At 41.8% G+C, this 22,662-nt stretch overlaps 1 protein-coding gene and 1 long non-coding RNA gene across 2 annotated transcripts in view; one reads left to right on the top strand and one right to left on the bottom strand.

The window, feature by feature from the left end:
- Positions 1–20,831, top strand: part of Kcnq3 (potassium voltage-gated channel subfamily Q member 3) — a 246,737-nt gene extending 225,906 nt beyond the window's left edge. The window contains exons 10-15 of the mRNA XM_090339409.1: positions 5,038–5,240; positions 6,032–6,134; positions 7,143–7,274; positions 9,223–9,321; positions 10,727–10,811; positions 11,695–20,831. Of these exons, the coding sequence (XP_090195535.1) occupies positions 5,038–5,240; positions 6,032–6,134; positions 7,143–7,274; positions 9,223–9,321; positions 10,727–10,811; positions 11,695–12,405 (1,333 nt within the window). The 3' untranslated portion in view covers positions 12,406–20,831. The remainder of the gene's footprint in view (positions 1–5,037; positions 5,241–6,031; positions 6,135–7,142; positions 7,275–9,222; positions 9,322–10,726; positions 10,812–11,694) is intronic.
- On the bottom strand, positions 5,271–13,791 carry LOC150059262 (uncharacterized). Its single transcript, XR_016536709.1, has 4 exons — positions 13,292–13,791; positions 8,860–8,996; positions 5,824–5,891; positions 5,271–5,389 (listed from the first exon to the last, which is right to left on the bottom strand). It is a non-coding gene; the product is annotated as an uncharacterized LOC150059262 (long non-coding RNA).
- Positions 20,832–22,662: the final 1,831 nt, after the last annotated feature.

Here is a 22,662-nt window from a genome sequence, read left to right as displayed (position 1 = left end):
CAGAGAACTGTAAGAGGCGGACCACACGTGAATACTGGACATTAGTATGGAACCTACCCAGTCAAGAATGTTTGGCCAATGTCTACTGAATGTTTGCATAACACACCAGATAATTTAAGTTCTGTAATGGGGAGAAGCCCATAGAGGGCTAGGGGTTTTTGTTTGTTTTGTTATGTTTTGTTCTTCTCTCGGAATATGGAAATTCTTAATTTTAAATCTTTGTTTTATTTTTATTCCATTTCAAAACTATGAGAATGGATTGTCCACTTCATGAAAGGTTACATTTAATGTGCTCTTTCGCTACCCATAAACACCTCATTTCTTAAGACATAAGTACTGTCGCAGCATCCTTACTTAGTTCCTAAAGTCTGGAAACAGAACCTAGCTATCTACCCACTGGCCATTGGTGGCTCTGTTGTCACAAACATGTCTCCAAACAGGTATGACTGCATACCCATACTCACCCAGGTATAGCAATATCTGGTATAACTATACCTGGATGTCTTGCATTTATACCTGATTGACTTAAAATAACAGAGGTTTAGTCTCTCAAAAAAGGCTGGAATTAAGAAGGCAAGTTATCTGGGCGGTACTCTTTCCAGAGCCTTTGAGTGTGTGGAGGTGCCTTCCTTCCACCTAGCTTCTAATGGTTAGTGGAAATCCTGCATTACGTGCCTTGGCTTATATATACCTCACTCCAGTTCTTGCCTCTATCATCACATGGCTTTCTTTCTCCTAACCATGTTGGGGTCTTTATCAAATCTCCCTTTTCTTTTTTGTTCTTATAGAACCCAGTCAAAGCATTACATGCACGTCCAGTTCCCATATGAATTCATCTTGACTTGGGCATAGCTTTCAAGATTGGCTTCACAACCTTTATAGGCATGGGCTAGGGTTTGAACTTGCTCTAAGGGGATAAAATTCAACCTCTGCTTGCTACAAAAGTAGGCATATGGTAGGAAATTGTCTCCACAGACTCTGAGAAGGACTTTTTTGAAAGGGTTGTATCATTGTGCCCCTATACTGATAATGCACATAGATATCCAAACTGTACTGCTCAAACCACTGAATCCACTGAAGTCAGCGGAGCTAACTTTGCAAACCTGAAGCCTGGAGTTTGGCCTAGTGGTTGAGTGTTTGCCTAGCATACACTAAGACCTGCATTCGATTCCTCAGTACCACATATATAGAAAAAGCTGGAAGTGGTGCTGTGGTTCAAGTGGCAGACCACTGGCCTTGAGAAAGCCCAAGGACAGTGCTCAGGTCCTGAGTTCAAGCTCCAGGACTGGAAAAAAAATACAAACCTGTCCATGAGGGAGAACTAGATTAACACACTGAGCTCTTTCAAAACTCTGATGTGTTTTCTTCTAGCTTAATGGCAGCGATGGTTCTGCTTATTCCTTGTTGGAACGGCCCTTCTTCCAGCCTAGCTTACAATTCTCTTAGGAGCCACCTAGGCCTAAGTTCCCTCACCACTAGGTGGCAGCGATTGGGCTGTGATTCCCAGGAACGTGAGGTCCTGTGTGTGCTGCTGACCTTGGGGCCTAACTAGCAGAACTCGACCCACATTATTTGCATGCTTAGATCACTGTGGGTTAGAATTCATTTTTAACTATTTAAGTTGTGTCATTTGGGGCAAATTTTTGAACCACTGTCTGTCTCCTCATGGTTACAATAAAAAATGCCTACCTCCTAGGACTAATGAAAGGATTATTTATTTAGAATCAAGCTGGACCATTGGCATACTTCCTTTATTGTTGTTGTTATGTGATTGACACTCACATTCCTGGATTTCAAGTGAAGTGGGACAGGCTCAGGAACAAATGGAACTAGCTTTGAATTTTGGCTTTGTTAGAACCTTCCTTCTTTTCTTCCTTCTCTCACTTGTTCTTTACCTGCTCCTTCCTTTCCATTCCCTCATTCCTCCTCCTTTCTGCCCTCCTTTCCTATCTTCTTCCTTTCTTCTGTTTATCTTCTTTCTTCATTTTTTCTTTTTTTTTCCTCTATTTTCTTTTTCCTCATCCCTCCCTCCCTCCTTCCTCTGTCTCTCCCCTTTCTTCCTTCCTTTCTTTCTTCCCTCCATCCTCTCTCTTCCCTAAACAACAACATCAAGGCCTGAGGGTCAAGGCCTGAAGGCCAAGAGCAAGATCTGTATAAGTCAGGGTAGAGGAACAGTGGCTTTACTTTTCTGTCCCCATCCATGTTAAGTTTTACTAATTTATGCTTAGAGGTTGTTCATCAATACTTAACTCAGGGACTCTATCTCAGGAAATCTAATTTCTGCTCTGAGCAGGGTTTTTCTCACAAGATCTGCAGGGCCTTCCTAGAACAAAGTCTGAGTTAGACACTAGAAATCCATAGGTAAGGACAGAAATGGATTTTAAATTTCAGAGGTGAACTTTGCCCAACATTTGATCATCCTCCGAGGTTTTGGATTTCAGGCAACATGATTAAGAAACTAAGCTCCATTTTTGCTGCAGGAAGAATCCCGTAAGCCTCTTGGGGTGATAGCTGTGAGTGAGTCAGAGCTGAGGCTTCTGACTTGTGCTGACATGTATAGATTCCTAACACGGTCTAAAGTGTCATCTGTGACCAGTGGGATATTAAATGAATATGGCCAAAGCAATTTAGACTCTTAGAGGTTACAGTGAATCACTGAACTGGCAAAGAAACAAAATTCTAAGTCTGAGCACATAGAGAATGAGTCTTCTCATTATCTTTCTGGTACTCAACAATTAAACTGAAATTTCAAGTCAGTAATAAGTAGCTGCTATTAATTTTGTCATGCTTAGTTTATTTGGAATTCAGCTCATCCCAAATCTCCTCTTGAGGTGAACTTCAATGGCAATATTAAGTTTGGAGACTTACATTAAGAAGTATTATAAGATAATATACAAATCCCTAAACTCAGCTCAGTTCAGATTTTTAAAAAAGCAAGGAAATTGGATCCATGCTTTTCACGGATGCCGTCAGACTTCCACTGCTTCTGTGGGAAGGGGATTATTTACTCAGATATGGATGGCAGCCAGCACTTACTGAGTGCTTCCTTTACCCTAGACAGTAGGCTAAGCACTTTATATAAATTGTCTCATTAAACTCATCATAGATACATGAGGTGGAGTATTTGATTACCCTGCATGGGAGCTGTCTGGGGACTAGAGAGCACAAGTTATGTGCCCTAGGCCACATACTTTGTCAGAGTGTCTCCAATGAGTGATTTTGCCCCAGAGCTCACAACCTGAAGTGCTATGTTGAGTAGCCAGATATCCTGAGCAAGGAGGTTTTCAGGGTCCAAAGATAACCAGGCAGAGTCACAGCCCCACTACGCTACATAATCCCACGAGACAAGCAGATATAGAAATGTAATCTACACGGTGTGTTGTTAAATACTGGGACCGAAAAGTACTGTGTCTTATTTGGAGCTTGCTAAATTTCCAAGAAAGAATGGCCATAAGTTTGAAAGGTGTAGAGTGATGAGATTGGCTGAAAAGGCAAGAAAAGGCATGCAACAAAAAACATGAGTGCACTCTCACATGTGTGTGGGGGGGTGTGTGGGGGTGTGTGTTTGTGTAAGTCTTTTAGCAGTATGGCAATAACAATAACCATGGATTCCTTCTTAAAATAAAAACTTGGATCCATGAATGAAATATAATATGTAGCTGTAAAAGAAATGGATTCTATTGACAGAGTTATCAATGCCTGGAAAACTTTGAGCTGTAGTCAAGTAAGTACAACCTCGTGATGAACTTAATGAAAGAACTAATGCCAGGTTGAATACTCTTGCTCTCTTGAAGCTGTGGAGAGCATCGACAATACCTTGAGATAATGAGAAATCAAATTACCTGGGGTTCATTTTGTGGACAGTCATAAGCAGTAGGTGGTTTGTTGCCTATATTTATTTTTAAATTTTATTGTCGGGATAATGCATACAGTTACATTTGTCAGGTAGTGAGTGTGTTACGTCTAGCACATTGTTGTCTATACTTATAACTGAATGCAAAATGGATGCAATTGTTTCCATCCATGCTCGTAGACACCCTGGAGTTTGTCTACCAGGTCTGTCTGTGGACAGCAGGTTCAAAGTATTTCACATCACTCAGCTCTTTAGAGGGAGATTCAATGAGGATTCTTCCATGTCAGTCACTATTCAGACACCATCAAAATGTAAAAAAAAAAGAGACCAGAAACCATTAGTATAGAGTACAAGAACAAGAAACAGGACAAATCTTTACAGAAAAGCACTTTAGTAGTAACCCCTTTTTTATCCATGAGGTATGTATTCTCAGACCTACCCAACTGATGACTGAAACATCTTAACTCCCTCTGGTGAGGTTTCATTTGTGAATTAGACATAGTGAGAGTGAAACAGAGTAACTAATAATTGCAACAATATACTGCAATAAAAGTTATTTGGGGGCCAGGAGTCTGGCCTTATGGTACAGTGCTTGCCTAGCATGTGTGAAGATCTGGGTTCGATTCCTTGGTACCACATACATAGAAAAAAAGCCAGAACTGGTGCTGTGGCTCAAGTGGCAGAGCTCTAGCCTTGAGAAAGCCCAAGGACAGTGCCCAGGCCCTGAGTTCAAGCCCCAGGACTGGCAAAAAAAAAGTTATGTGGATATGCTCTGCCCCTACCAGCTCCGCTCAAAATATCTTAACTGCTCACTGTACTATAGTAGTATTTTCCAGACAAGGTCCCTAAAACTGTGGAAGCACTGGTCATGAAGAATCGCAATATACCCTAAGTCCCATTTAAATTCCACTCCACTTAAGCTCATGAAGGAAGTGATGTTCATGGAATTTCAGAAATATACCCATGATCTAACACTAGTAAATAGCTGAGGTAGGATTTCAATCTGCCCCCATCACATTCCACACCGCTAAGTCTGATGTTAGCCTTGGGAGTGCGCAGGGCATTGTGGGTACACAGTTCCTGCTGGCCCCTGGAGAAGAATGTGAGGGTCTTTATGGAGGGATGGGAAATTATAAGAGCCTACTCTGAAGGAGGAAAATTGTTCACTTTTGCTTATTTTGTAGCCAAAAGCTGGGTCTCTTGGATCGGGTTCGCCTTTCTAATCCTCGTGGTAGCAATACTAAAGGAAAGCTATTTACCCCTCTGAATGTAGATGCCATAGAAGAAAGTCCTTCTAAAGAACCAAAGCCTGTTGGCTTAAACAATAAAGAACGCTTCCGTACGGCCTTCCGCATGAAAGCCTACGCTTTCTGGCAGAGTTCTGAAGGTAAACTTCCTCTTCTGTCTCAGCTTTTCACCTCCATGCCCCTCCAACTTCCTCACCACTCCCTCTTTCCAGAAGGAAGCCTCTCCATTGAGCCCTGAGCCAGCGTCTTGCTTCACTTTTTTCATGTCCTTTAGTCTGTAGTCCGTGCCCTGTGGGGGAGAAAGAGTTCCACTTCTGTGTGCTCCTAGGCCAGAACCACATCTTTTCTCTCACTTAAACCATTCCATGGACCCTTGTAATATGTTATGATGATTTCTGGGGATGGCCATTGTGAGACACTTGTCACAGCTGTCCATTTGAAAGACGGAGAGAAATGAGATAGACAGGCATGTGGAGATAGACACATTATCATCTCCAGATGGGGAGAAGATGGGGCAGAAACGAACCCGTAGGCTGAGAGGGCGTAACAACTATGGCCTCATGAGTCTCTTTCACTTATTAAAGGGAGGCGAGGGCAGAAGAGCAGCATCTTCAGTGCTTTCAGCCACCAAGCCCCTGATCTTCGTTACGCTTCTGGAGCCATTACAGACTCAGACAGTGATCTCCCAATGATATCAGGGTAGAGAGACCTCGCATACCTTACCTGGATCACCTCCTAGGCCACACCCCCAAATGTAAAGGGAAGACGGATGCACAGGACAGCTGGTATACCTAGGAAGTGCAAACAAGGCCCGGTTAGGAAGGACACTGGGGTTGACCAATCCAAAGGGTTAGTAATGTTGACTCAACAGTGAGTCTCTGAGCCCTTCCACATTCCATGACCTGCAGTGGTACATGTGCTTCCCTCTCAGATGCTGGGACAGGTGATCCCATGGCAGAAGATAGGGGCTATGGGAATGACTTCCTCATCGAAGACATGATCCCCACCCTGAAGACTGCCATCCGAGCTGTCAGGTACTGACTCTGCCTCCTCCCCCCACAACGTGGGAACCTCCCGTGTCACACCACAGTGAAGTTCCACAGGACATGGCTTGCGAAGAACTCTTGGGCTTTGGGATGAGTCAAATGTTCTTCTCAGATCTTGAGTCAAATCCCACGTTTATGAAATCCTCTATGGAGGATACTGTCTCCAGAAAAATGGTTCCCACCTTAGCAAGGCGTCATGTCATGAGTGAGTCTTGCCTACCTATTAAAGAAGGCGGTGCTTCTAATTGTCTCAGTCCCCTCTGGCTTTAACCAGTGTTCACTTTGAGGAGTGTCTTGGCAAAAATACTGACAGGGTATATTGACACGTTTTCTGCTTTGCATGCATCTTGTTCTGCAACTGGCTTTTCTTCTGTCTCTTTTCATGCATACAATTCTTTTAATCAGCATTTTTACCAAGATAATTAATTACAGAGTTTTTGTCTGTGTATGGGGAGACAAGTTAGGGAACAGAAATTAAGCAATCAGAGCAACAGAAAGAAACTACTGAAAAAGAGAAAAGAAGCTACTGACTGAAGAAGAGGTATACTGGTTGTCCTCAAAGAGAAAGCAGTGTGGCAGTGACTAAGGGTACAGGCCATCAGCACACAGGCCTGGGTGTAAAGCACAGCTTTGATATCATATCCCGCATGGCTTTGGAGACATGCAGAATTCTCTAAGCCACATTTGTACTCTATGTAAACTGCTCTATTAACAGAATAGTCCTAATGTTTTGGATACCATGCAGTGAATGCTCAATAAACGTTTGCTCTCACTGGCACTATAATTTTCTTATTATTCAAATGGTTGAAAGAGACTCATTAACCAGTACAATTATGTGCAGTGCAAAGGGCCTACAGCCAGAAACCAAAGCTAAAAGTTATCCTCACCAAGTGGGTTCTCTTCCTTTTCTCCTCCTGTCCCTAAGTTTTCTAGCCTCCTATTCTATTTGTTCATTCTCTACCCATGATGTACAAATGTCTCTACTCTGCCTTTCAGAATTCTACAATTCCGTCTCTATAAAAAGAAATTCAAGGAGACTTTGAGGCCTTATGATGTGAAGGATGTGATTGAGCAGTATTCTGCAGGACATCTGGACATGCTTTCCAGAATAAAGTACCTTCAGACAAGGTAAGACCATCCATCCAGAGGGGTGTACATTCCCAACCACCTGGGAATCAAAGCCATGGGAACCTTAGCGATTACGGTGAAAGGCACTCAAAAGTAATCCAAGGGGCAGGCGAGAAAGTTCAAGGGCAGAAATGCTCATCAAGCCCTGTGAATGGCAGCGCCAACGAATACCAGGTAGTGAAGACATTCTAGGTCAGTGTCATGGCCGAGGTCAACACCTTGATGAGGCCCCATGAAGTGGAACAGGCCTGTGTCCTTCTGACTTGAGACAACAATGCTTTGGATCTTGACATCAAAACGGGGTCCTGTAAACTGTATCCAAGTGGTTAATTCTCAGTGTACTACTAATAATAGTGAGAAAAAAAGGACACAGCATCAGTTTTCCTTTTTTGTACCACTATTACATGGAGCACAGGAATGCTCTACAGATTAGTATCTAGCCCCTTAGAATGCTTTTGACAAAACGGCTGCTACATTTCTGCTGATACACCAAAGCCAAAAGGATAAAGGACTCATCTAGTAATTTTGCTGAAGAGCAAATAACCATGGATTTATGTATGCTTCTATATATGTGATCTAGTAAATATAACCTACCCCAATCTTCTGATGATATTTACTAATAAACTGAGCTGACCGTGGTGGTGCTTTCCTGTAATTCCAGCTACTTAGGAGGCATAAGTAGGAGGATCTGGAACTTGAGAATAGTCAAAATGAAGTTAGTAGACCCTCTTTTAAAAAGCAAACCAAATATAAATTAAACAAAACAAAATACAAAAGGATGCAGGCATAGCTGGAGTGTGGTACAGGGAATGCCTAGCTAAAGTAAAAAGCCTGGGGTTTAATTTCTAATACTAAAAATATGGATAAGTGCTATAATATGTATATATATATGATAGGATTATATGAAGCATACACATTCCCATATATAGGGACCTAGAGAAAAATGACACAATTCAAGTTGACGTGAGTCCCTCTGAACTTTAGTCTCTTCATAGAAGTACCAATTCCTCATTGGACTATCTTGGTAAGTTAACACTGAAGGGATCAGAAGGTCTGGGTGCTGTCTGTGTGGAGATCCGCTTATTCATAATCTTGCTTTGTACCTAACTGGGACATCCACTTTTATTGCCTCCCATAGTGGCAAGGACAGAGTCAGCAGTACTTAATTCCTGCTGAAGAAATGGATATGTGAATGGAGCCTCAGACTTACACGCTTACTTACTTTATGCAAGTAAGCTTACATGCTTACTTACTTTATGCAAGGTTCCCCAAACAATGGAAGACGAGAACATGATGTCAGTGATGTGCCAGCCAATTTCAGTGAGCATAGAATGGACTGCCCCACTGCCATGGTTTTTTGATAGTTATCAGGCAAAATGTGATACTAGGAGTTGTGGTTCCTTATCTAGATGACAAATAGCATCTCCCCAGCCCTGTGGATATTGCAGAGGGGAGGACTGATCTAGAATGACACATAGCCTGTCAGCGGAGATGCTGTTCCCAGAGGGGTGACAGTGGTCCAGGACTAGTCTGCATGTACAGCCTTAATGGTCATTCCGACACACCTGCCACCCCCCTACTTGACCTGTACAGCATGAGGGAGAACATTTCTCTGCATTACAAGCTGCCATCTCCTGCAGACGTGGAAACTGTGTGCAGGAGCTGGGACTGGAGCTAGAGATATGTGTGGTTGTCTCAGTGGATGATCTGCTTCCCTGTCTCCTGAAATGGGAAAAAAAAAATGTTCTCAGTACCAGCAGAAAAAATTATCATAACAATAGACGGAAGAGGCAAGTTTCTCTGGTTTTCTTTCTCACTACCTCTATTTTTCTGTCTCTCTTCCTTTTTGTTGCATAGTTCAAACCTATACCTGAATTAAGAAAAAAATAGAATGGTGTGCTTTTCTGAAAAACAAATTAACTTCGCTATTGCTTTTTTTTTCTTTCAGAATAGATATGATTTTCACACCTGGACCTCCATCTACTCCCAAACATAAGAAGTCTCAGAAAGGAGCAGCATTCACATACCCATCCCAGCAGTCTCCCAGGTGGGCTTTGGATGGGCACTGATGGAGGGGGCAGTGTGGGAAGACCTGGGGAAACCTGTCTCCAGATCTCAGCAAGAGTCCTTCATGTGGATGAAGAGAGTTTGAAGGCTGTTTCACTTTGTGGCCACTTGAAAGATTTGTGAACAGAACCCTTCCACCTCTCTTTCCAGACCACAAAGACTATACTTCTGTCTGTGGGTTTTGAAAATGAAATAACATACCATTTTCCTAGCTATAAAGAAAGAGGAGACTCCTAAATTCTGTTGGATTGGAAAGAAGACTTCCTGTTACTGGTATCCATAGATCAGTGGGTTTGATTTGTCATGGACTACTCCCCGTGAAATTGACTGAAACCCTCCCAAGACAGAACCAGAAAACACAACCAGGTTCCTGGCAGCATTCTGCCCACGTAGTTCTCTACCTTCCAAAAAGGTTTTGGTAAAATTTTGACCAAATAAGTGTACCTTAGAAACTTCACTGCTTGATTCCTAAATGCCTTTAAGGCAAGCAACACAAACAAGTAAAGGGACCTGATACACCTTCCTTTATAAAAGAAGCAAGAGCGTAGGATTAGTGGTAAAAAGCATCTGCTCTTCTGAAGATTAGGGGTCTAGAGTGGCACATGATGGGCTCTGGGATCTGGAAGGCTCCACGTCCCATCTAAGAAACGGAACTACTGTTCTGTTCTGTTGTTTATAATAGTAAATGTCAGAGTCCTCTTTCCGAGTTAGTCTAGTGTGTCCAGGAAAGCCGAATAACTACACCTTTTGAGATGTCATTTTGAAGTTCTTTAAAACTTTCACAGGACAAAAATAAATAAATAAAAACATTTATGCAGGGCCGGGAGTTTGGCCTAGTGGTTAAAGTGCTTGCCTAGCATGCACGAAGACCCGGGTTCGATTCCTTGGTACCACATACATAGAAAAAAGCCGGAAGTGGTGCTGAGGCTCAAGTGGTAGAGCTCTAGCCTTGAGAAAGTCCAAGGACAGTGCTCAGGCCCTGAGCTCAAGCCCAGGACTGGCAAAAAAAAAAATTTATGCAAAACACACACACACACACACACACACAAACAAACACAGTTGCACAGTTAAAGCTCTTGGAAAGGCAAAGGGATTTAATTAAAAGGATTTCAATCTACTACACTCTGGTCGTTGCATTAGTAACAACACAAAGTGAAGCCTTCTCATTAGCAGCTTCACATTTGCCTTCCAAATTTTCCTATGTGAAATCAGTCATGTGGAAACTCAGAAAAGGCTGGCTTTTCCTGACTCACACGTGATGAATGTGATCTCTTCCCTGACTTCCAAGTGTGGGCGTGAGCACGAGGGCCAGGTCATGCGGGCTGGAGTAGCCTTGCAGGCAGAAAGCATGTACACAATCTATGAAAGTGTTGGTTTCTTCTCAGGAACGAACCATATGCAGCCAGAGCACCCACAGCAGAAGTGGAAGACCAAAGCATGATGGGGAAGTTTGTGAAAGTGGAGAGACAGGTGGGTCTGACCTTTCCCTCACTCGAAAGTGGATGTGGAGGGTTTATTTGCAGATACAATTTCCTCCCACCCCCCACCCCCAGGCAGATAAAATACTAAATCCTGTGCTGCATCAGTGAGTTAGGGATACACCCCCTGCCCACAGCATTTCTTGGTCAGCTGCCAGAGAATCACACATGTGCGAGCGTGCGCGCGCACGCATGCGCGGGCACACACGCACACACACACACACACACACAGTATACATGCACAGATGTGAATTGTCAAAAGGATCATCGCACCTATGTGCACCACACTGTATATGCACAGATGTGGATTTCCAGAAAATAGCACACACGTGTACACACCCAGTTACATACACGGACTCACAAACATTCAAACCGATGCCCGATTTAGGATCTCAAGGGCCTAGGCAGCTTTCTCTGACCTTAGGATACCAAGTGGAGCTCCCAATTCTGCAAAGCTCCATCGGTGGCAACTACTCCCCTCGCTTCTCTGATTCTTGGATCACCAGGAAGAGAAACATGCACAAGCAAGCTACTCATTTCCACCTAAGGGATTGTTCACAAGTCAGGAGCACAGTAAAACCAGAATGACCACCTTCCCCACAGGGGAACAAGGAAAACCCACACCCCTTATTCTCAAGCCATCTTTCTGCATCCAGCCATGGCTTACTAAAATACCTTTGCCTCCGTTGTTTCTATACTGACATTTCTATGGAGGGCTTGCTTCCTGGAGATGTGAAAGAAATTAGCAGTTGCTGTGATTAGTTTGCAAGATTTCTGTTGCCATCTAAAAGTGAATGCCATAATACTTCCCCCAGAGTAGCAATGACCACTGAATCCCAGGGGAGCAGTGACGGTCGACTGCTTGTGTTTGGCAGGTGCAAGACATGGGGAAGAAGCTGGATTTCCTGGTGAACATGCATTTGCAGCACATGGAGCGACTCCATGTCACCGAGTATCACCCAACGAAAGGCCCGTCCTCACCAGCAGAGGGGGACAAGAAAGAGGACAACAGGTACTCTGATCTGAAAACCCTCATCTGCAACTACTCTGAGACAGGACCCCCTGACCCCCCCTACAGCTTCCACCAGGTGCCCTTTGAATTTTTTGCACATGACTCCGTGAACCTGCCCCAAGGGGAACCCAAGCCTGCAAAGACTCAGGCCACCCTTCCTTCCTCGGCCAGCACATACGTGGAGAGGCCCACCGTCCTGCCCATCCTGACGCTTCTTGATTCTCGTGTGGGCTACCACTCCCAGGGAGAGCCGCACGGCCCCTCCTCGGACCACATCTCTCCCCGGCAGAGACGCAGCATCACCAGAGACAGCGACACGCCTCTGTCCCTCATGTCTGTCAACCATGAGGAACTGGAAAGGTCTCCAAGTGGCTTCAGCATCTCCCAGGACAGAGATGATTATATGTTTGGCCCCAGTGCAGGGTCGAGTTGGATGAGGGAGAAGCGGTACCTCGCCGAGGGTGAGACAGACACCGACACAGACCCCTTTACACCCAGTGGCTCCATGCCTCTGTCATCCACCGGGGATGGCATTTCGGATTCTATATGGACCCCGTCCAATAAGCCCACATAGAAGGGGTCACTGATTGGCTCCTCCTCTCATGTAGACTGACTTTGTATAGCTCACTTACTCTCACACCCGGTGCATACACCGGGTACTCTCGTGGCTGTGTCAAGCGCATGCATGTGCGTGGTGGCCCCCACAGGCAGGGGCTTCTCATGGCCTTTTTCCCCATGTCACCGCAACAAAGCCACTCCCTTTTTCAGCATGGTTTGCATGACCGGACACTATATAAGGCAGCACTAGTCTCTTCTAGGATTCACATTTATCTGCTGTTCTTACTTTTAATCATGATTGGACCAGTACAGGGAGAAATTATTGACGAGCCATGCTATTTGTTTGTTTGGTTCACTGGTTTGGGTTTTGGTTTGGTAAGCAGAAGGCATAGTTTAAGTTATTTCTAGGGTCATTGCCCCTTTGTGAAAATCATCCAATAATTCAGTGTTTTTGAAAGCAAGGAAATAATTTTCTCAACAAACATTGCATCCAAGTGGGGCTAACAACTGAGCAACAGAGAAAAACAAGATCCACATTCAATCTCCAAAGCCAAAATTTTTCTAAAAGATATATTTTGTTAAGGGCACGCTGATAAAAATCATTTAAAAGCTCCTAAAGGGACCTGTAATTGGTCTGTCATTGTTCAGTACTGTGCCTCAGTTTCCTCATTTGGAAAAGATATTGGTAATCTCAAAGCATAGCATCTCAAGTGTGTTATGAATTGACTAGGAGAAATTTCCCTCTCTCTCTCTCTCTCTCTCTCTCTCTCTCTCTCTCTCTCTCTCTCTCTCTCTCTCTCTCTCTCTCTTCTCTCCACACACGCACACATACACACACACTACAAACACTCAAATTAAAACAATTTCTAATTCATGTAACCAAAGATATAAATGAAATGTACCAGGAGTAGTTTCCTTCTCTGAGGAGAAGTTCAGTGTCTTCAAACTGTGGTTGCAACTTGTACTTGTCCCTGTGATATTTGAGTACAGCATATCAATCTAAAGCGGAAATGAGAGTTAAGAGGCCATGCAGAAATTTTCTTTTCTGATTCTTTCTATTCAAAACTGAGAACTTCTGGGCTCAGGTAAAGTGCCATGTCTGGGTCAGTCTGTTCTGCTCTGGTGAGCCAGGACTTAAAGACCCACCTGCTTACTTTCGCGCTATTCCGGTCTCCTTACCTTGTTATTTATATGATGGGCCCAGAAATCATGCCCAAATACCAGTACTATATGTCAGTGAGAAACAATTTTTACTAGCTTACATGGGTAGGACGGGATGTCTTCCTCTACTGGAAACTGTGCTAGCTTAATGCATTGCATCTGGAATCCAGAATAAAAGAGAAAATACAAGCAAACTAGAGCTATTGATATGCAAAGAGGAACATTTTCCAGAGCCATCCAGTTTTACTCCTCTAGATGTTTTTTGATGAAAATACTAGAACCACACCATAACATATAAGCCAACAGCTTAGAGGACACTGCCCTAGTCAAGAAGTTATATTAAGCACAAGCCGCCCCGTGACCTCTTAGGAGATTTAAAAAACTTGAAGAGGTTGTTAGGCTTGGGAGGCACTGACTAGCTGACCATACCATGGCATTGTGGTCCCAAACCTTCCACACAGCTGAGCACTGGTTGTACATGGTTGCTATGTAACCATCAGGATACCCTGTGTAAATGTCTCTATGGAATCATCACTAATATTCTTCCTCAGCCTTCTCAGTAGCAATTGTTGCTAAGGCAGAAGGCTGCCTGGTGGTTTTGTCAATACCTTACGCAGGCGTCCTGCTCTGCACAGGAGGAGTAAGATTGGCTCCTCTCAAACCCACGTGTCCATGAGTCCTATAAAACAGACTGAGAATATATTGGTGATGAGATCTTGGTTTCTGATTATGGAAAATTCGAACCAACCTGTGAAATCTCTGAATAAAGACAGGAATTGTGAATAGAAGTAAGGATTTTTACATGGGCCCCACAAATGGATGGATGGATAGATGGATGGATATTGACTTTGAAGCCCAAGGCAGGAAATAGGCACAAGAATAATCACACAAGTCAGACATGAAGCCACTCCTCTCTGGTTTTGATTGGGCCTTCTGGCAATCTGAAAGACAAGATTGAGGAACCACTTGGTCTTCTGTTTTCACTCCCTTCAATATGGCTTCGATAATGTCACTTGTGGTATGACTTTAAGAAACTTGATGTCTCTTTATAGTGAGTTAGGATTTTGGTTCTGTTCTTTCTGGCATCCTTTATCAAAAATGACTACTATCCTACCATCTACTACATTACTATATTGTTATAATATCTATATACCTATATAAATATATGAATTATTAGAAAGCAAAAAAGATGGAGAATGGATTAAACTCTCCAAATAGACACCAATGATCTCTTCTAATGTATTAAGATTTTTTGCAGAACCTACTAGCATCAGTATATTAAGCATTGAAACATTTTTCTAGGAATTTAATAGAGTTCTTTGTCAAAAGAGGGAGAGATTCTTATCCTCAAACTCAAAATATTTAACATGGATTCAAAGTTAGAGAAACCACCTTAGCCTCCTTGAATAACATACACAGAATTGGAACCTCTATCTTGCTTTCCTGGTGGATCACACGGCAGGAGCTTGTTTTAAGGATCATAACAATGTCTCTGAATATCTAGTAGGTGGACCTGACCAAGGTAGACACAAACAAAATGCCCATGCCATGAACCAATGATATAAGAATTTAAGAGGCATTATTCCTCTTCTAGACAAACAACCATGCCAAAGGATACTGGTATGATTCGGTTTTGGTACTTTCTTTACACAATATTCTAGAACAGCAAGTGAAGTCTGTTCAGTTTGTGTGCTCACAGAGAGTATTATCAACCACATGACTAGCCCCGAGGAAGCAGAAGCTCAGGGTCTGCATTTCCACATGAGTGGTGGGCAGAAACTGTGTGTGCTTCCTTCCACATAATCCTTTGTCAGACAAAGGAGTGGCAGGATAGAACATATCAATGGAATTGGTTAACCAATGGGAACCCAGACCATACACTGTACCAGTGGTTCTACAGTCTACTTAAGAAATCACAGCAGCTGGGGCAGAGCCCTTTGAAAAAGGCTAGAGATGGTTTTCTCAGGTTCAGTTTGATTCCACTGTGTATACTTGGTTTCTCTGTATTATGAAACATAAAATTTTAACAAGTGGGGTCACAGTACTAGTTCAGTAGCAGAACACTTGTCTAGCATATATGAAGCCCTGGGTTTTATCCTAGTAAGTAATACCAAAAAAAAAAACAACCCAAAAAACAAAAAAGAGGGTCATTTGCTAGCAGGATCAAAACTAATGAAATACATTTTCACAAACATTAGCTGAAAGGTTATACTATTTGGTATTTGGTTCAGAAAAAAATGATGTACTTGAGTTCAAGTGTATGTTTTGATAATCAAATGTTATAACATAGGAAAACACCAAGGTTAAGAGAAACAGAAATGTGGAAGAAAAAAAGGGGAATTTTAAAAGCCCACCAAATCAAGAAAATTATTTTCCATAACTGTTTTTGCTCTTACAATAGAAATTTCAGGCCTGACAAGACTCAGATACTACAAAGTCCTACTTACTATGAAACTAGAAGTAGAAAACTTCCAAGTGATTAGAACAAACTAATGAACCAACAATTATGAATTACATTCCTATTCTGCTGATTTGTAGGCACTGTAAATTGAGGGAGTATCTGCAGGAAACATCTTAAAACGATCTGTTCATAATTTATCAAACTCAGTCTCATTATTCTGTGCTGAGTGGGAGCATAACAATGATCATTTTCTATGTTTATTTATTTGAAAACATTTATTAATCTCCACTGTATGCCAAGAATGAGCAGCAGAAATCTGGAGATTAAAAAAATCCCACTTTGTGCCACAAGAAAGTGGGGAATCTAATAGCCTCTGATATCAAAGGTCCCTTGGAACTCTTCCTAGTAGGAATGGAAAAGCTCTCATTTTCATCACCACAGACCATGTGTCCAACTTGGAAACAACCACATGATCAACACAGAAGGAAAGAGAACAACAAAAGGTTGAGTGCGTTGAGCGGGCGCTTTGAGTTTGTGTTCATCGCTTAAGACTTCATAGACCCAGATATGCTAAGAAGGTGGATCTCTGGAAAAGAGTCAGAGAAACCAGCAGTTTCCTCTCAATAAAACCCAGGCTGGAGGCCAGGCAAGATGGAGGCCAGTCAAAGTGGAGGCCAGGCAAGGAGCTGAACAACTTCTATTTCATCATGCCCAACTGAGGAACAGGGCACAGCACATGTATTTGAAGCGGACATTATCCTGCCTATGAGAATTTGCAGGTGAAATTCTGTGGGGGCAAGAAAAGAAATTTGCTGAAGGTCCTCTAAAGACAACTGCAGGTCTAACTACTCGGCCAGATCCCTGCATTCCCTTAAATTGTTGCTTCCTCAGAAAATGCCGCAAAGTTGCTCTTTGATTTTCATGAATGTTTCCAAAGCATCTAGGACTACCAGGATTTTTTTTTTCTTTCTGAATCAAGGGCATCTTTAAGAATTGATTTCCATTTGTCCCCAGTTTGCTTACTTCAGGATGAAGTTTGTAAGTATAAGCCCTTTCTTTGCATGCAAATAAACCCAACATCCTCGTATTACTGATACTGCACCATTCAAAACTGAGCCAACTGGAGATTGCCACCTACATTAGGTAGCAGAGTCTCACTAATGCCTAGTTTAAGACATGTTAGGATCCAGGCCATCTGCCTAGAATTCATGGTTCTGGAAAACAGCAGTGATATTATCACAGAGATACAAGGCATCTAGAGACGATCCGGATGAAAAGTTGTGTTTGGGGTCACTCTACTGTTTTAATTTTGAAATGAGATGATCAACTTTCCTTATAAGCCCTTAACACAGCAACTGAATCATACTAAGGACTATTGTTCCTAATTCATGCTCATTATTTACAGTATGTGTCAACTCTATTGCCTTGGTCTTTGATACTAATTATGAACTCTAGATTTACAGCATATCTTTTTGAATGGAAAGGCTGGTAAAGATATAATCTGCCATTACATGACAAGATCAGACTGTTATGCAATTGTTTTTTAAATATAGCTATGGCTGCCACTAAATACAATTACTTGTGGACATAGAGTGCCAATAGCTAAATCATTCTCTCAAAAGATGATTTTTAGGAGGTAATGCCAAAGAAGAATGATTGAAATATGAAGGTACAGTTGACTGTGACATGACTCCTACCAGACCACCCCCCTTGGTGTGAATGACCGATCTTCCAGAAGAAAGACTTAAAAGCCTGGTAGAATCCTTTCTTCAGATGTGAGGATTTAACAACCTAAAATTTAGCCTCCTTTTTAAGAAAGTTGTATCGCTAATATTTTGATATTATCATAGATACAAAGAAATATAATTTCATAGATTCTGAAATGCTCAGCTCTGTGATCATTGGATCATTCAGAAAACAAAACAAAACAAAAATCTCTTGCCTTAGGAAGCAGAGGCTCTGGATACAGAGGGTTCCACTACGTTTTTCTATGATAACAATCAACCAAGTAGATCAAGTGGATCTAGAATCTTGGCTTCCTGAATCCTCAACGATATTGGAGATTAAGAAATATTGCTGCAGATATAATAATAATAAATAATAATAATAGAACTGAAATGTTCTGGTTCAGTGGAGGAACTGCAGAAATAGACACACTTTTTGATAATTCCTCCCATCTCTGGAATACAGTTGATACTCCATGTCTTGAAAGGTAACAACAATTTTTTTCTTTATCATGTTTTTCCAAAATCTGGCTATCTTTCAAAGGCCCAGCAAATCCTCTGCTGCTGGGTACAGTTGAGAAAGAAGATGAAGAACAACTCTTTGCCATTGATTCTCCTGCTTTCCCCTTTGTTGCCTCCTCCTTTTCCTAACAAGTACTGGTGGATTACTTCGTTGGCCCATCCCTTGGACTCCAGCATATCTACTCACACCTGAGGTCACATCCACATCTGTCAACCCACTGAATAGTCTTTCTTTATGGGTTTGATTTAAGGAAATACGGTATTATTTCATTGCCTGTATTAACCCCAATTGCCAGTTTTACCAAAAATAACTGTCACATTGTGCTGGGATTTCTCCATCTCTTCTGAGCACAACCTTGTGCTTTCCCCTTTATCCTAGAGAATTACCATCATGACCAGATCTTAATTTCTAGGACATTATATAAAGGAAGCTAATGGGATTCAACTTAAGACATCGTTTATTGCCTACTAGAGAATTACTTTAGCATGTCCTCAGACTTCTTACAGCTCACCTGAGGCTCTCCGTAGTTGAATTCTACTTACATTGTGCTTTGGATAGATTTGCTTGAATTGGACAGAAACTCCTTAACAGTCTTCATCAGACCCAGTGGTAGAATGTCTAGCTCTCCTGATTCAGGCTGGACCAGAAGTTCTTGAAAGTAAAACCAAAAAAAAAAAAAAAAGGAAAAAGAAAAGTTCAGTGAAGGGCCGGGAGCATGGCCTAGTGGTAGAGTGCTTGCCTAGCATGCACAAAGCCCTGGGTTTGATTCCTTGGTACCATGTAAACAGAAAGGGTTGAAAGTGGCACTGAAGCTCAAATACAAGAGCACTAGCCTTCAAAAGGCCCAAGGACGGTGCAAAAATAAAAGTGTAGTCAATTTCTTTGATGGCAAAAGTTGCCCAAATAAGTTTTAAACCTTGTCATTTTAAATCTTCCTCCAAGAAACTCTCTTCTTGGATTTTAAAAAGTTTCAGAGGAAAGCAATGTTTTATTTTGACACATGAATTGGGGTCTATAGTCTGAGAATGGCTTACAACGAATCAGTCAAAACCTAAGCCTAGTGCTTAGAAATGGATACCAGTCTATCTTATACTTGTCACATGGACTGTAATTTGCAACTAAGTATGAAAAATGAGAGCATTTTTATTTTAATGCCCAACACTCTTCCTCTGCCCACAAACCTGAGGTCATAGAAGAGGAGAGAAATATATCCTATATGCTCTTTATGGATTGCATAAGATGAAATAGTCCTTTCTTGACTGGACCAATATCATCACATGTCCAGGAAGGTTTTATTATCCTTATCTGAAGAGAGGAAAGTGATCTTTACAGGTCCTATACCACAAAAGGAAGCGATGGGATTTAACCAAAGCCCATTTCAAAACCCATGTCCCCCCGACCCCATGTCTTCCAGGTCAGTGGAAATGCTCCAAAATCATGCCCTGTGTTTCCCCCCAAATCCCTGTTTTCTCTGACCAGCAAGCTAAACAGCAACAGTATCACAGGCCTACTATTTCCATGGAGAAAAGGGGAGGCGTGACTTGGCCACTCTGTTGGCTATTCAGTAGGTCTTTGGAGTGCTTTGGCAATCCAGCTGTCAGTGGTGGAAAATGATTCCACACCAAGTATTCACCTGGTTCATGCTGGAACCCATTAGCTGTAGGAGTGTGGTGGCTGCAGAGAATCCCACAGTGCCCTTTGTTCTCTGTCCCCAAGGATTTTCTGTCATTGTTTTTAATCAAACAGAGTTCAAATGTCTCCCCCAGTCTTGTGCTGACTCTGGTCTTTTATCTCTTGACTGTACCTTTATTTCAAGCTTTAAAATCTTGGAGAAATATTTAAAACAAATAACAAAAAACCTTCTCTGGAAGGCCAAAAACTCAGTACAGTTGTGTCTTTCTGTCTCTCTCAGTATTAAAAGATCAAGGTTCAGCATGGAAGCCAAACAGATCCATTAACTGAGCTCCTATTTGCCTCCTTTGAAAACATTTCCTAGAAAAGAGACATCAGACCCATCCCTGAGGGTTAAGCAGCCATGTGATGGGACGAGCTCTAATCTCTGGGGAACCAGACATTGTGCTATTCAATAGGTAAAGCAGACTTTAGCTTGTTCAGAGAAATCACCCTGGAAGGATGGATGCACCTCCTCAGATTTGTCTCTCCTTCCTGTTTTGAAGAGAAACAAGAGAAAAGTGATCTCTCCCTAGTGTCAGATGGGATGTGCTATGTTTTCATTTTTCTAATGTATCTATGATGGCAAATATCAATCACTGAAGAACAAACAGGTTTCTCATGATATGAACCCACTGTATTTGGTTTGGGGTTGTCTTTTCTTTTAACCCCGTTTTATGGCATAGAATTCTGGTGCCTTGCTCCCTGGATTGTCTTTCTGCTATAAGTAGGCTTTCTTCACATTTCTGGCTTACACGGGAACACAACTCTTCCACAAGTGGCCTTTAGTGCTCTTTATAATATGATTTCCTGTAATTTTTAAACTCTGTGTAATTTATATTCTGGCTCTGTCCAATATTTGAACAACTTTAATGAGTTGATTTCCATATATATTATGCAAACAATTCTTATCTGATTTTTTTATGTTCTATCTTAAAATAAATACTGCACCACTTACTACATGTTTCAATGGTTATGTAGAAGACTGCTATTTCTTTCAAAACAGCTGTATGACGTTGTATTGTTTAGGGTAAAAAACATTGCTACAATACAAGTATACATATACATATATATACACAAAAGAAAACACAGAATATATGCAAATAGACATGAACTATACACACAACACATACAAATGTATACAACTTTTTATTTTAAATATACACATTTTTATTAAAGATATATGGCAGGCTCTGGTGGCTCATGATTATAATTCTAGCTACTCAGGAAGCAGAGATCCGAGGATCACACTTCAAGGCCATCCTGGACAGAAAAGGTCATGAGATGTATTTCCAGGTAACCACTGAAAAAACAGAAGTGGAGTGGGCCGTGAGTTTGGCCTAGTGGTAGAGTGCTTGCCTAGCATGCACGAAGACCCGGGTTCGATTCCTCGGTACCACATACATAGAAAAAAGCCGGAAGTGGTGCTGAGGCTCAAGTGGTAGAGCTCTAGCCTTGAGAAAGTCCAAGGACAGTGCTCAGGCCCTGAGCTCAAGCCCAGGACTGGCAAAAAAAAAAAAAAAAAAAAAACAGAAGTGGAGCTGTGGCTCAAGTGGAAGAGAACTAGCCTTGAGCAAAGTACTAGCTTTGAGCTCAGGGACAGTGTTTAGGCCCTGAGTTAAAGCTTCATACTAGCATTAAAAAGTACTTTTAGAATATATGTGTCTATATAAACATTAATTTCTCACACAAGTCAAATCAATATAATTTATCTCTGTGCTAGAGCAAGGTAAGGTATTCAACTCTTTCCATTATGAGCTCTAACATACTGCAGTCCTCCAATTTTAGTCTCATAGCCAGGCCAAGAGAAGGGAAAATGGAAAAACTGTATGAGCTTCTAACTGTGGTGGACTCAAAGTGACTCAGAATTTTTTCTCATATTCTCACTGGCCAAATTTCATGATATGGCCCTAATCCAGGCATAAGGGATCCTGAAAATCCACATGCATGAAGACATGTGTTGGATATGTAACTTCATTCACCAAAAGGCTATTATGCCTGATTCTACAGAATTCATGTGTTATAGCATTGAGTGTTGACAAAGTATAGTTATTGGCCAGGGAATAAAACAGGAAAGTCAGAAAAGTTTTTATTCTAGTCACTTCATTTTCAAATACATTTTTGAATATTAGCTACAGTGTTTGTTTTTTCCTCTTAAAAGTACTCAGTTCCATTCAAGAAAAGTTTGTTTTGCTTAAGAAATATTAATTGAGCCAGGTACTGGTGGCTCACACCTCTGATCCTAGCTACTCAGGAGGCTGAGATCTGAGGATCATGGTTCAAAGCCAGCCCAGGCAGATTAACTACTAGGAAACCAGAAATAGGGTTGTGGCTCAAAATGGTAGAGTGATAGCCTTGAGAAAAAGAGCTCAGGGACAGAGCCCAGGCCCTGAGTTCGAGCCCCACAACTGACAAAAAAAGGAAATACTAATTGAGTTTCTACCCCTTGAGGTTCTACCATATTGGCGGTGTGCTATTTCCTGACTTAACACTGCAAATCTAATGTCCTAACATTTGAATTCTGTGAGAAGTATGATAATAATAATAGAGGGCATAGTGAAAATAGGAAGAGAAGCTCTGGCTCATATTAGAGTCATGAGGAGAGGGGACTTCCTGGAGAAAATGAGGAATGAATGGAATATGTAAGGTGATTTGACAAAGCCACAATGAACTAAAAAAAAAGACCAAAGCCTGGGAACTGGATGTAAAAAAACTTAAGAGGGACCAGACAATGTCACTTCTGCTTTAAAAAAGCTACAATTTAGGTCCTTGTTTTCATGGTATCTACTGCCT

This window comes from Megascapheus bottae, chromosome 9 (genome assembly GCF_031878675.1).
Source record: "Megascapheus bottae isolate mThoBot1 chromosome 9, mThoBot2.hap1, whole genome shotgun sequence".
Lineage (NCBI taxonomy): Eukaryota > Metazoa > Chordata > Mammalia > Rodentia > Geomyidae > Megascapheus > Megascapheus bottae.
The sequence above is the reverse complement of the archived record's forward strand: the minus strand, read 5'-3'. Positions and strand labels throughout refer to the sequence as shown.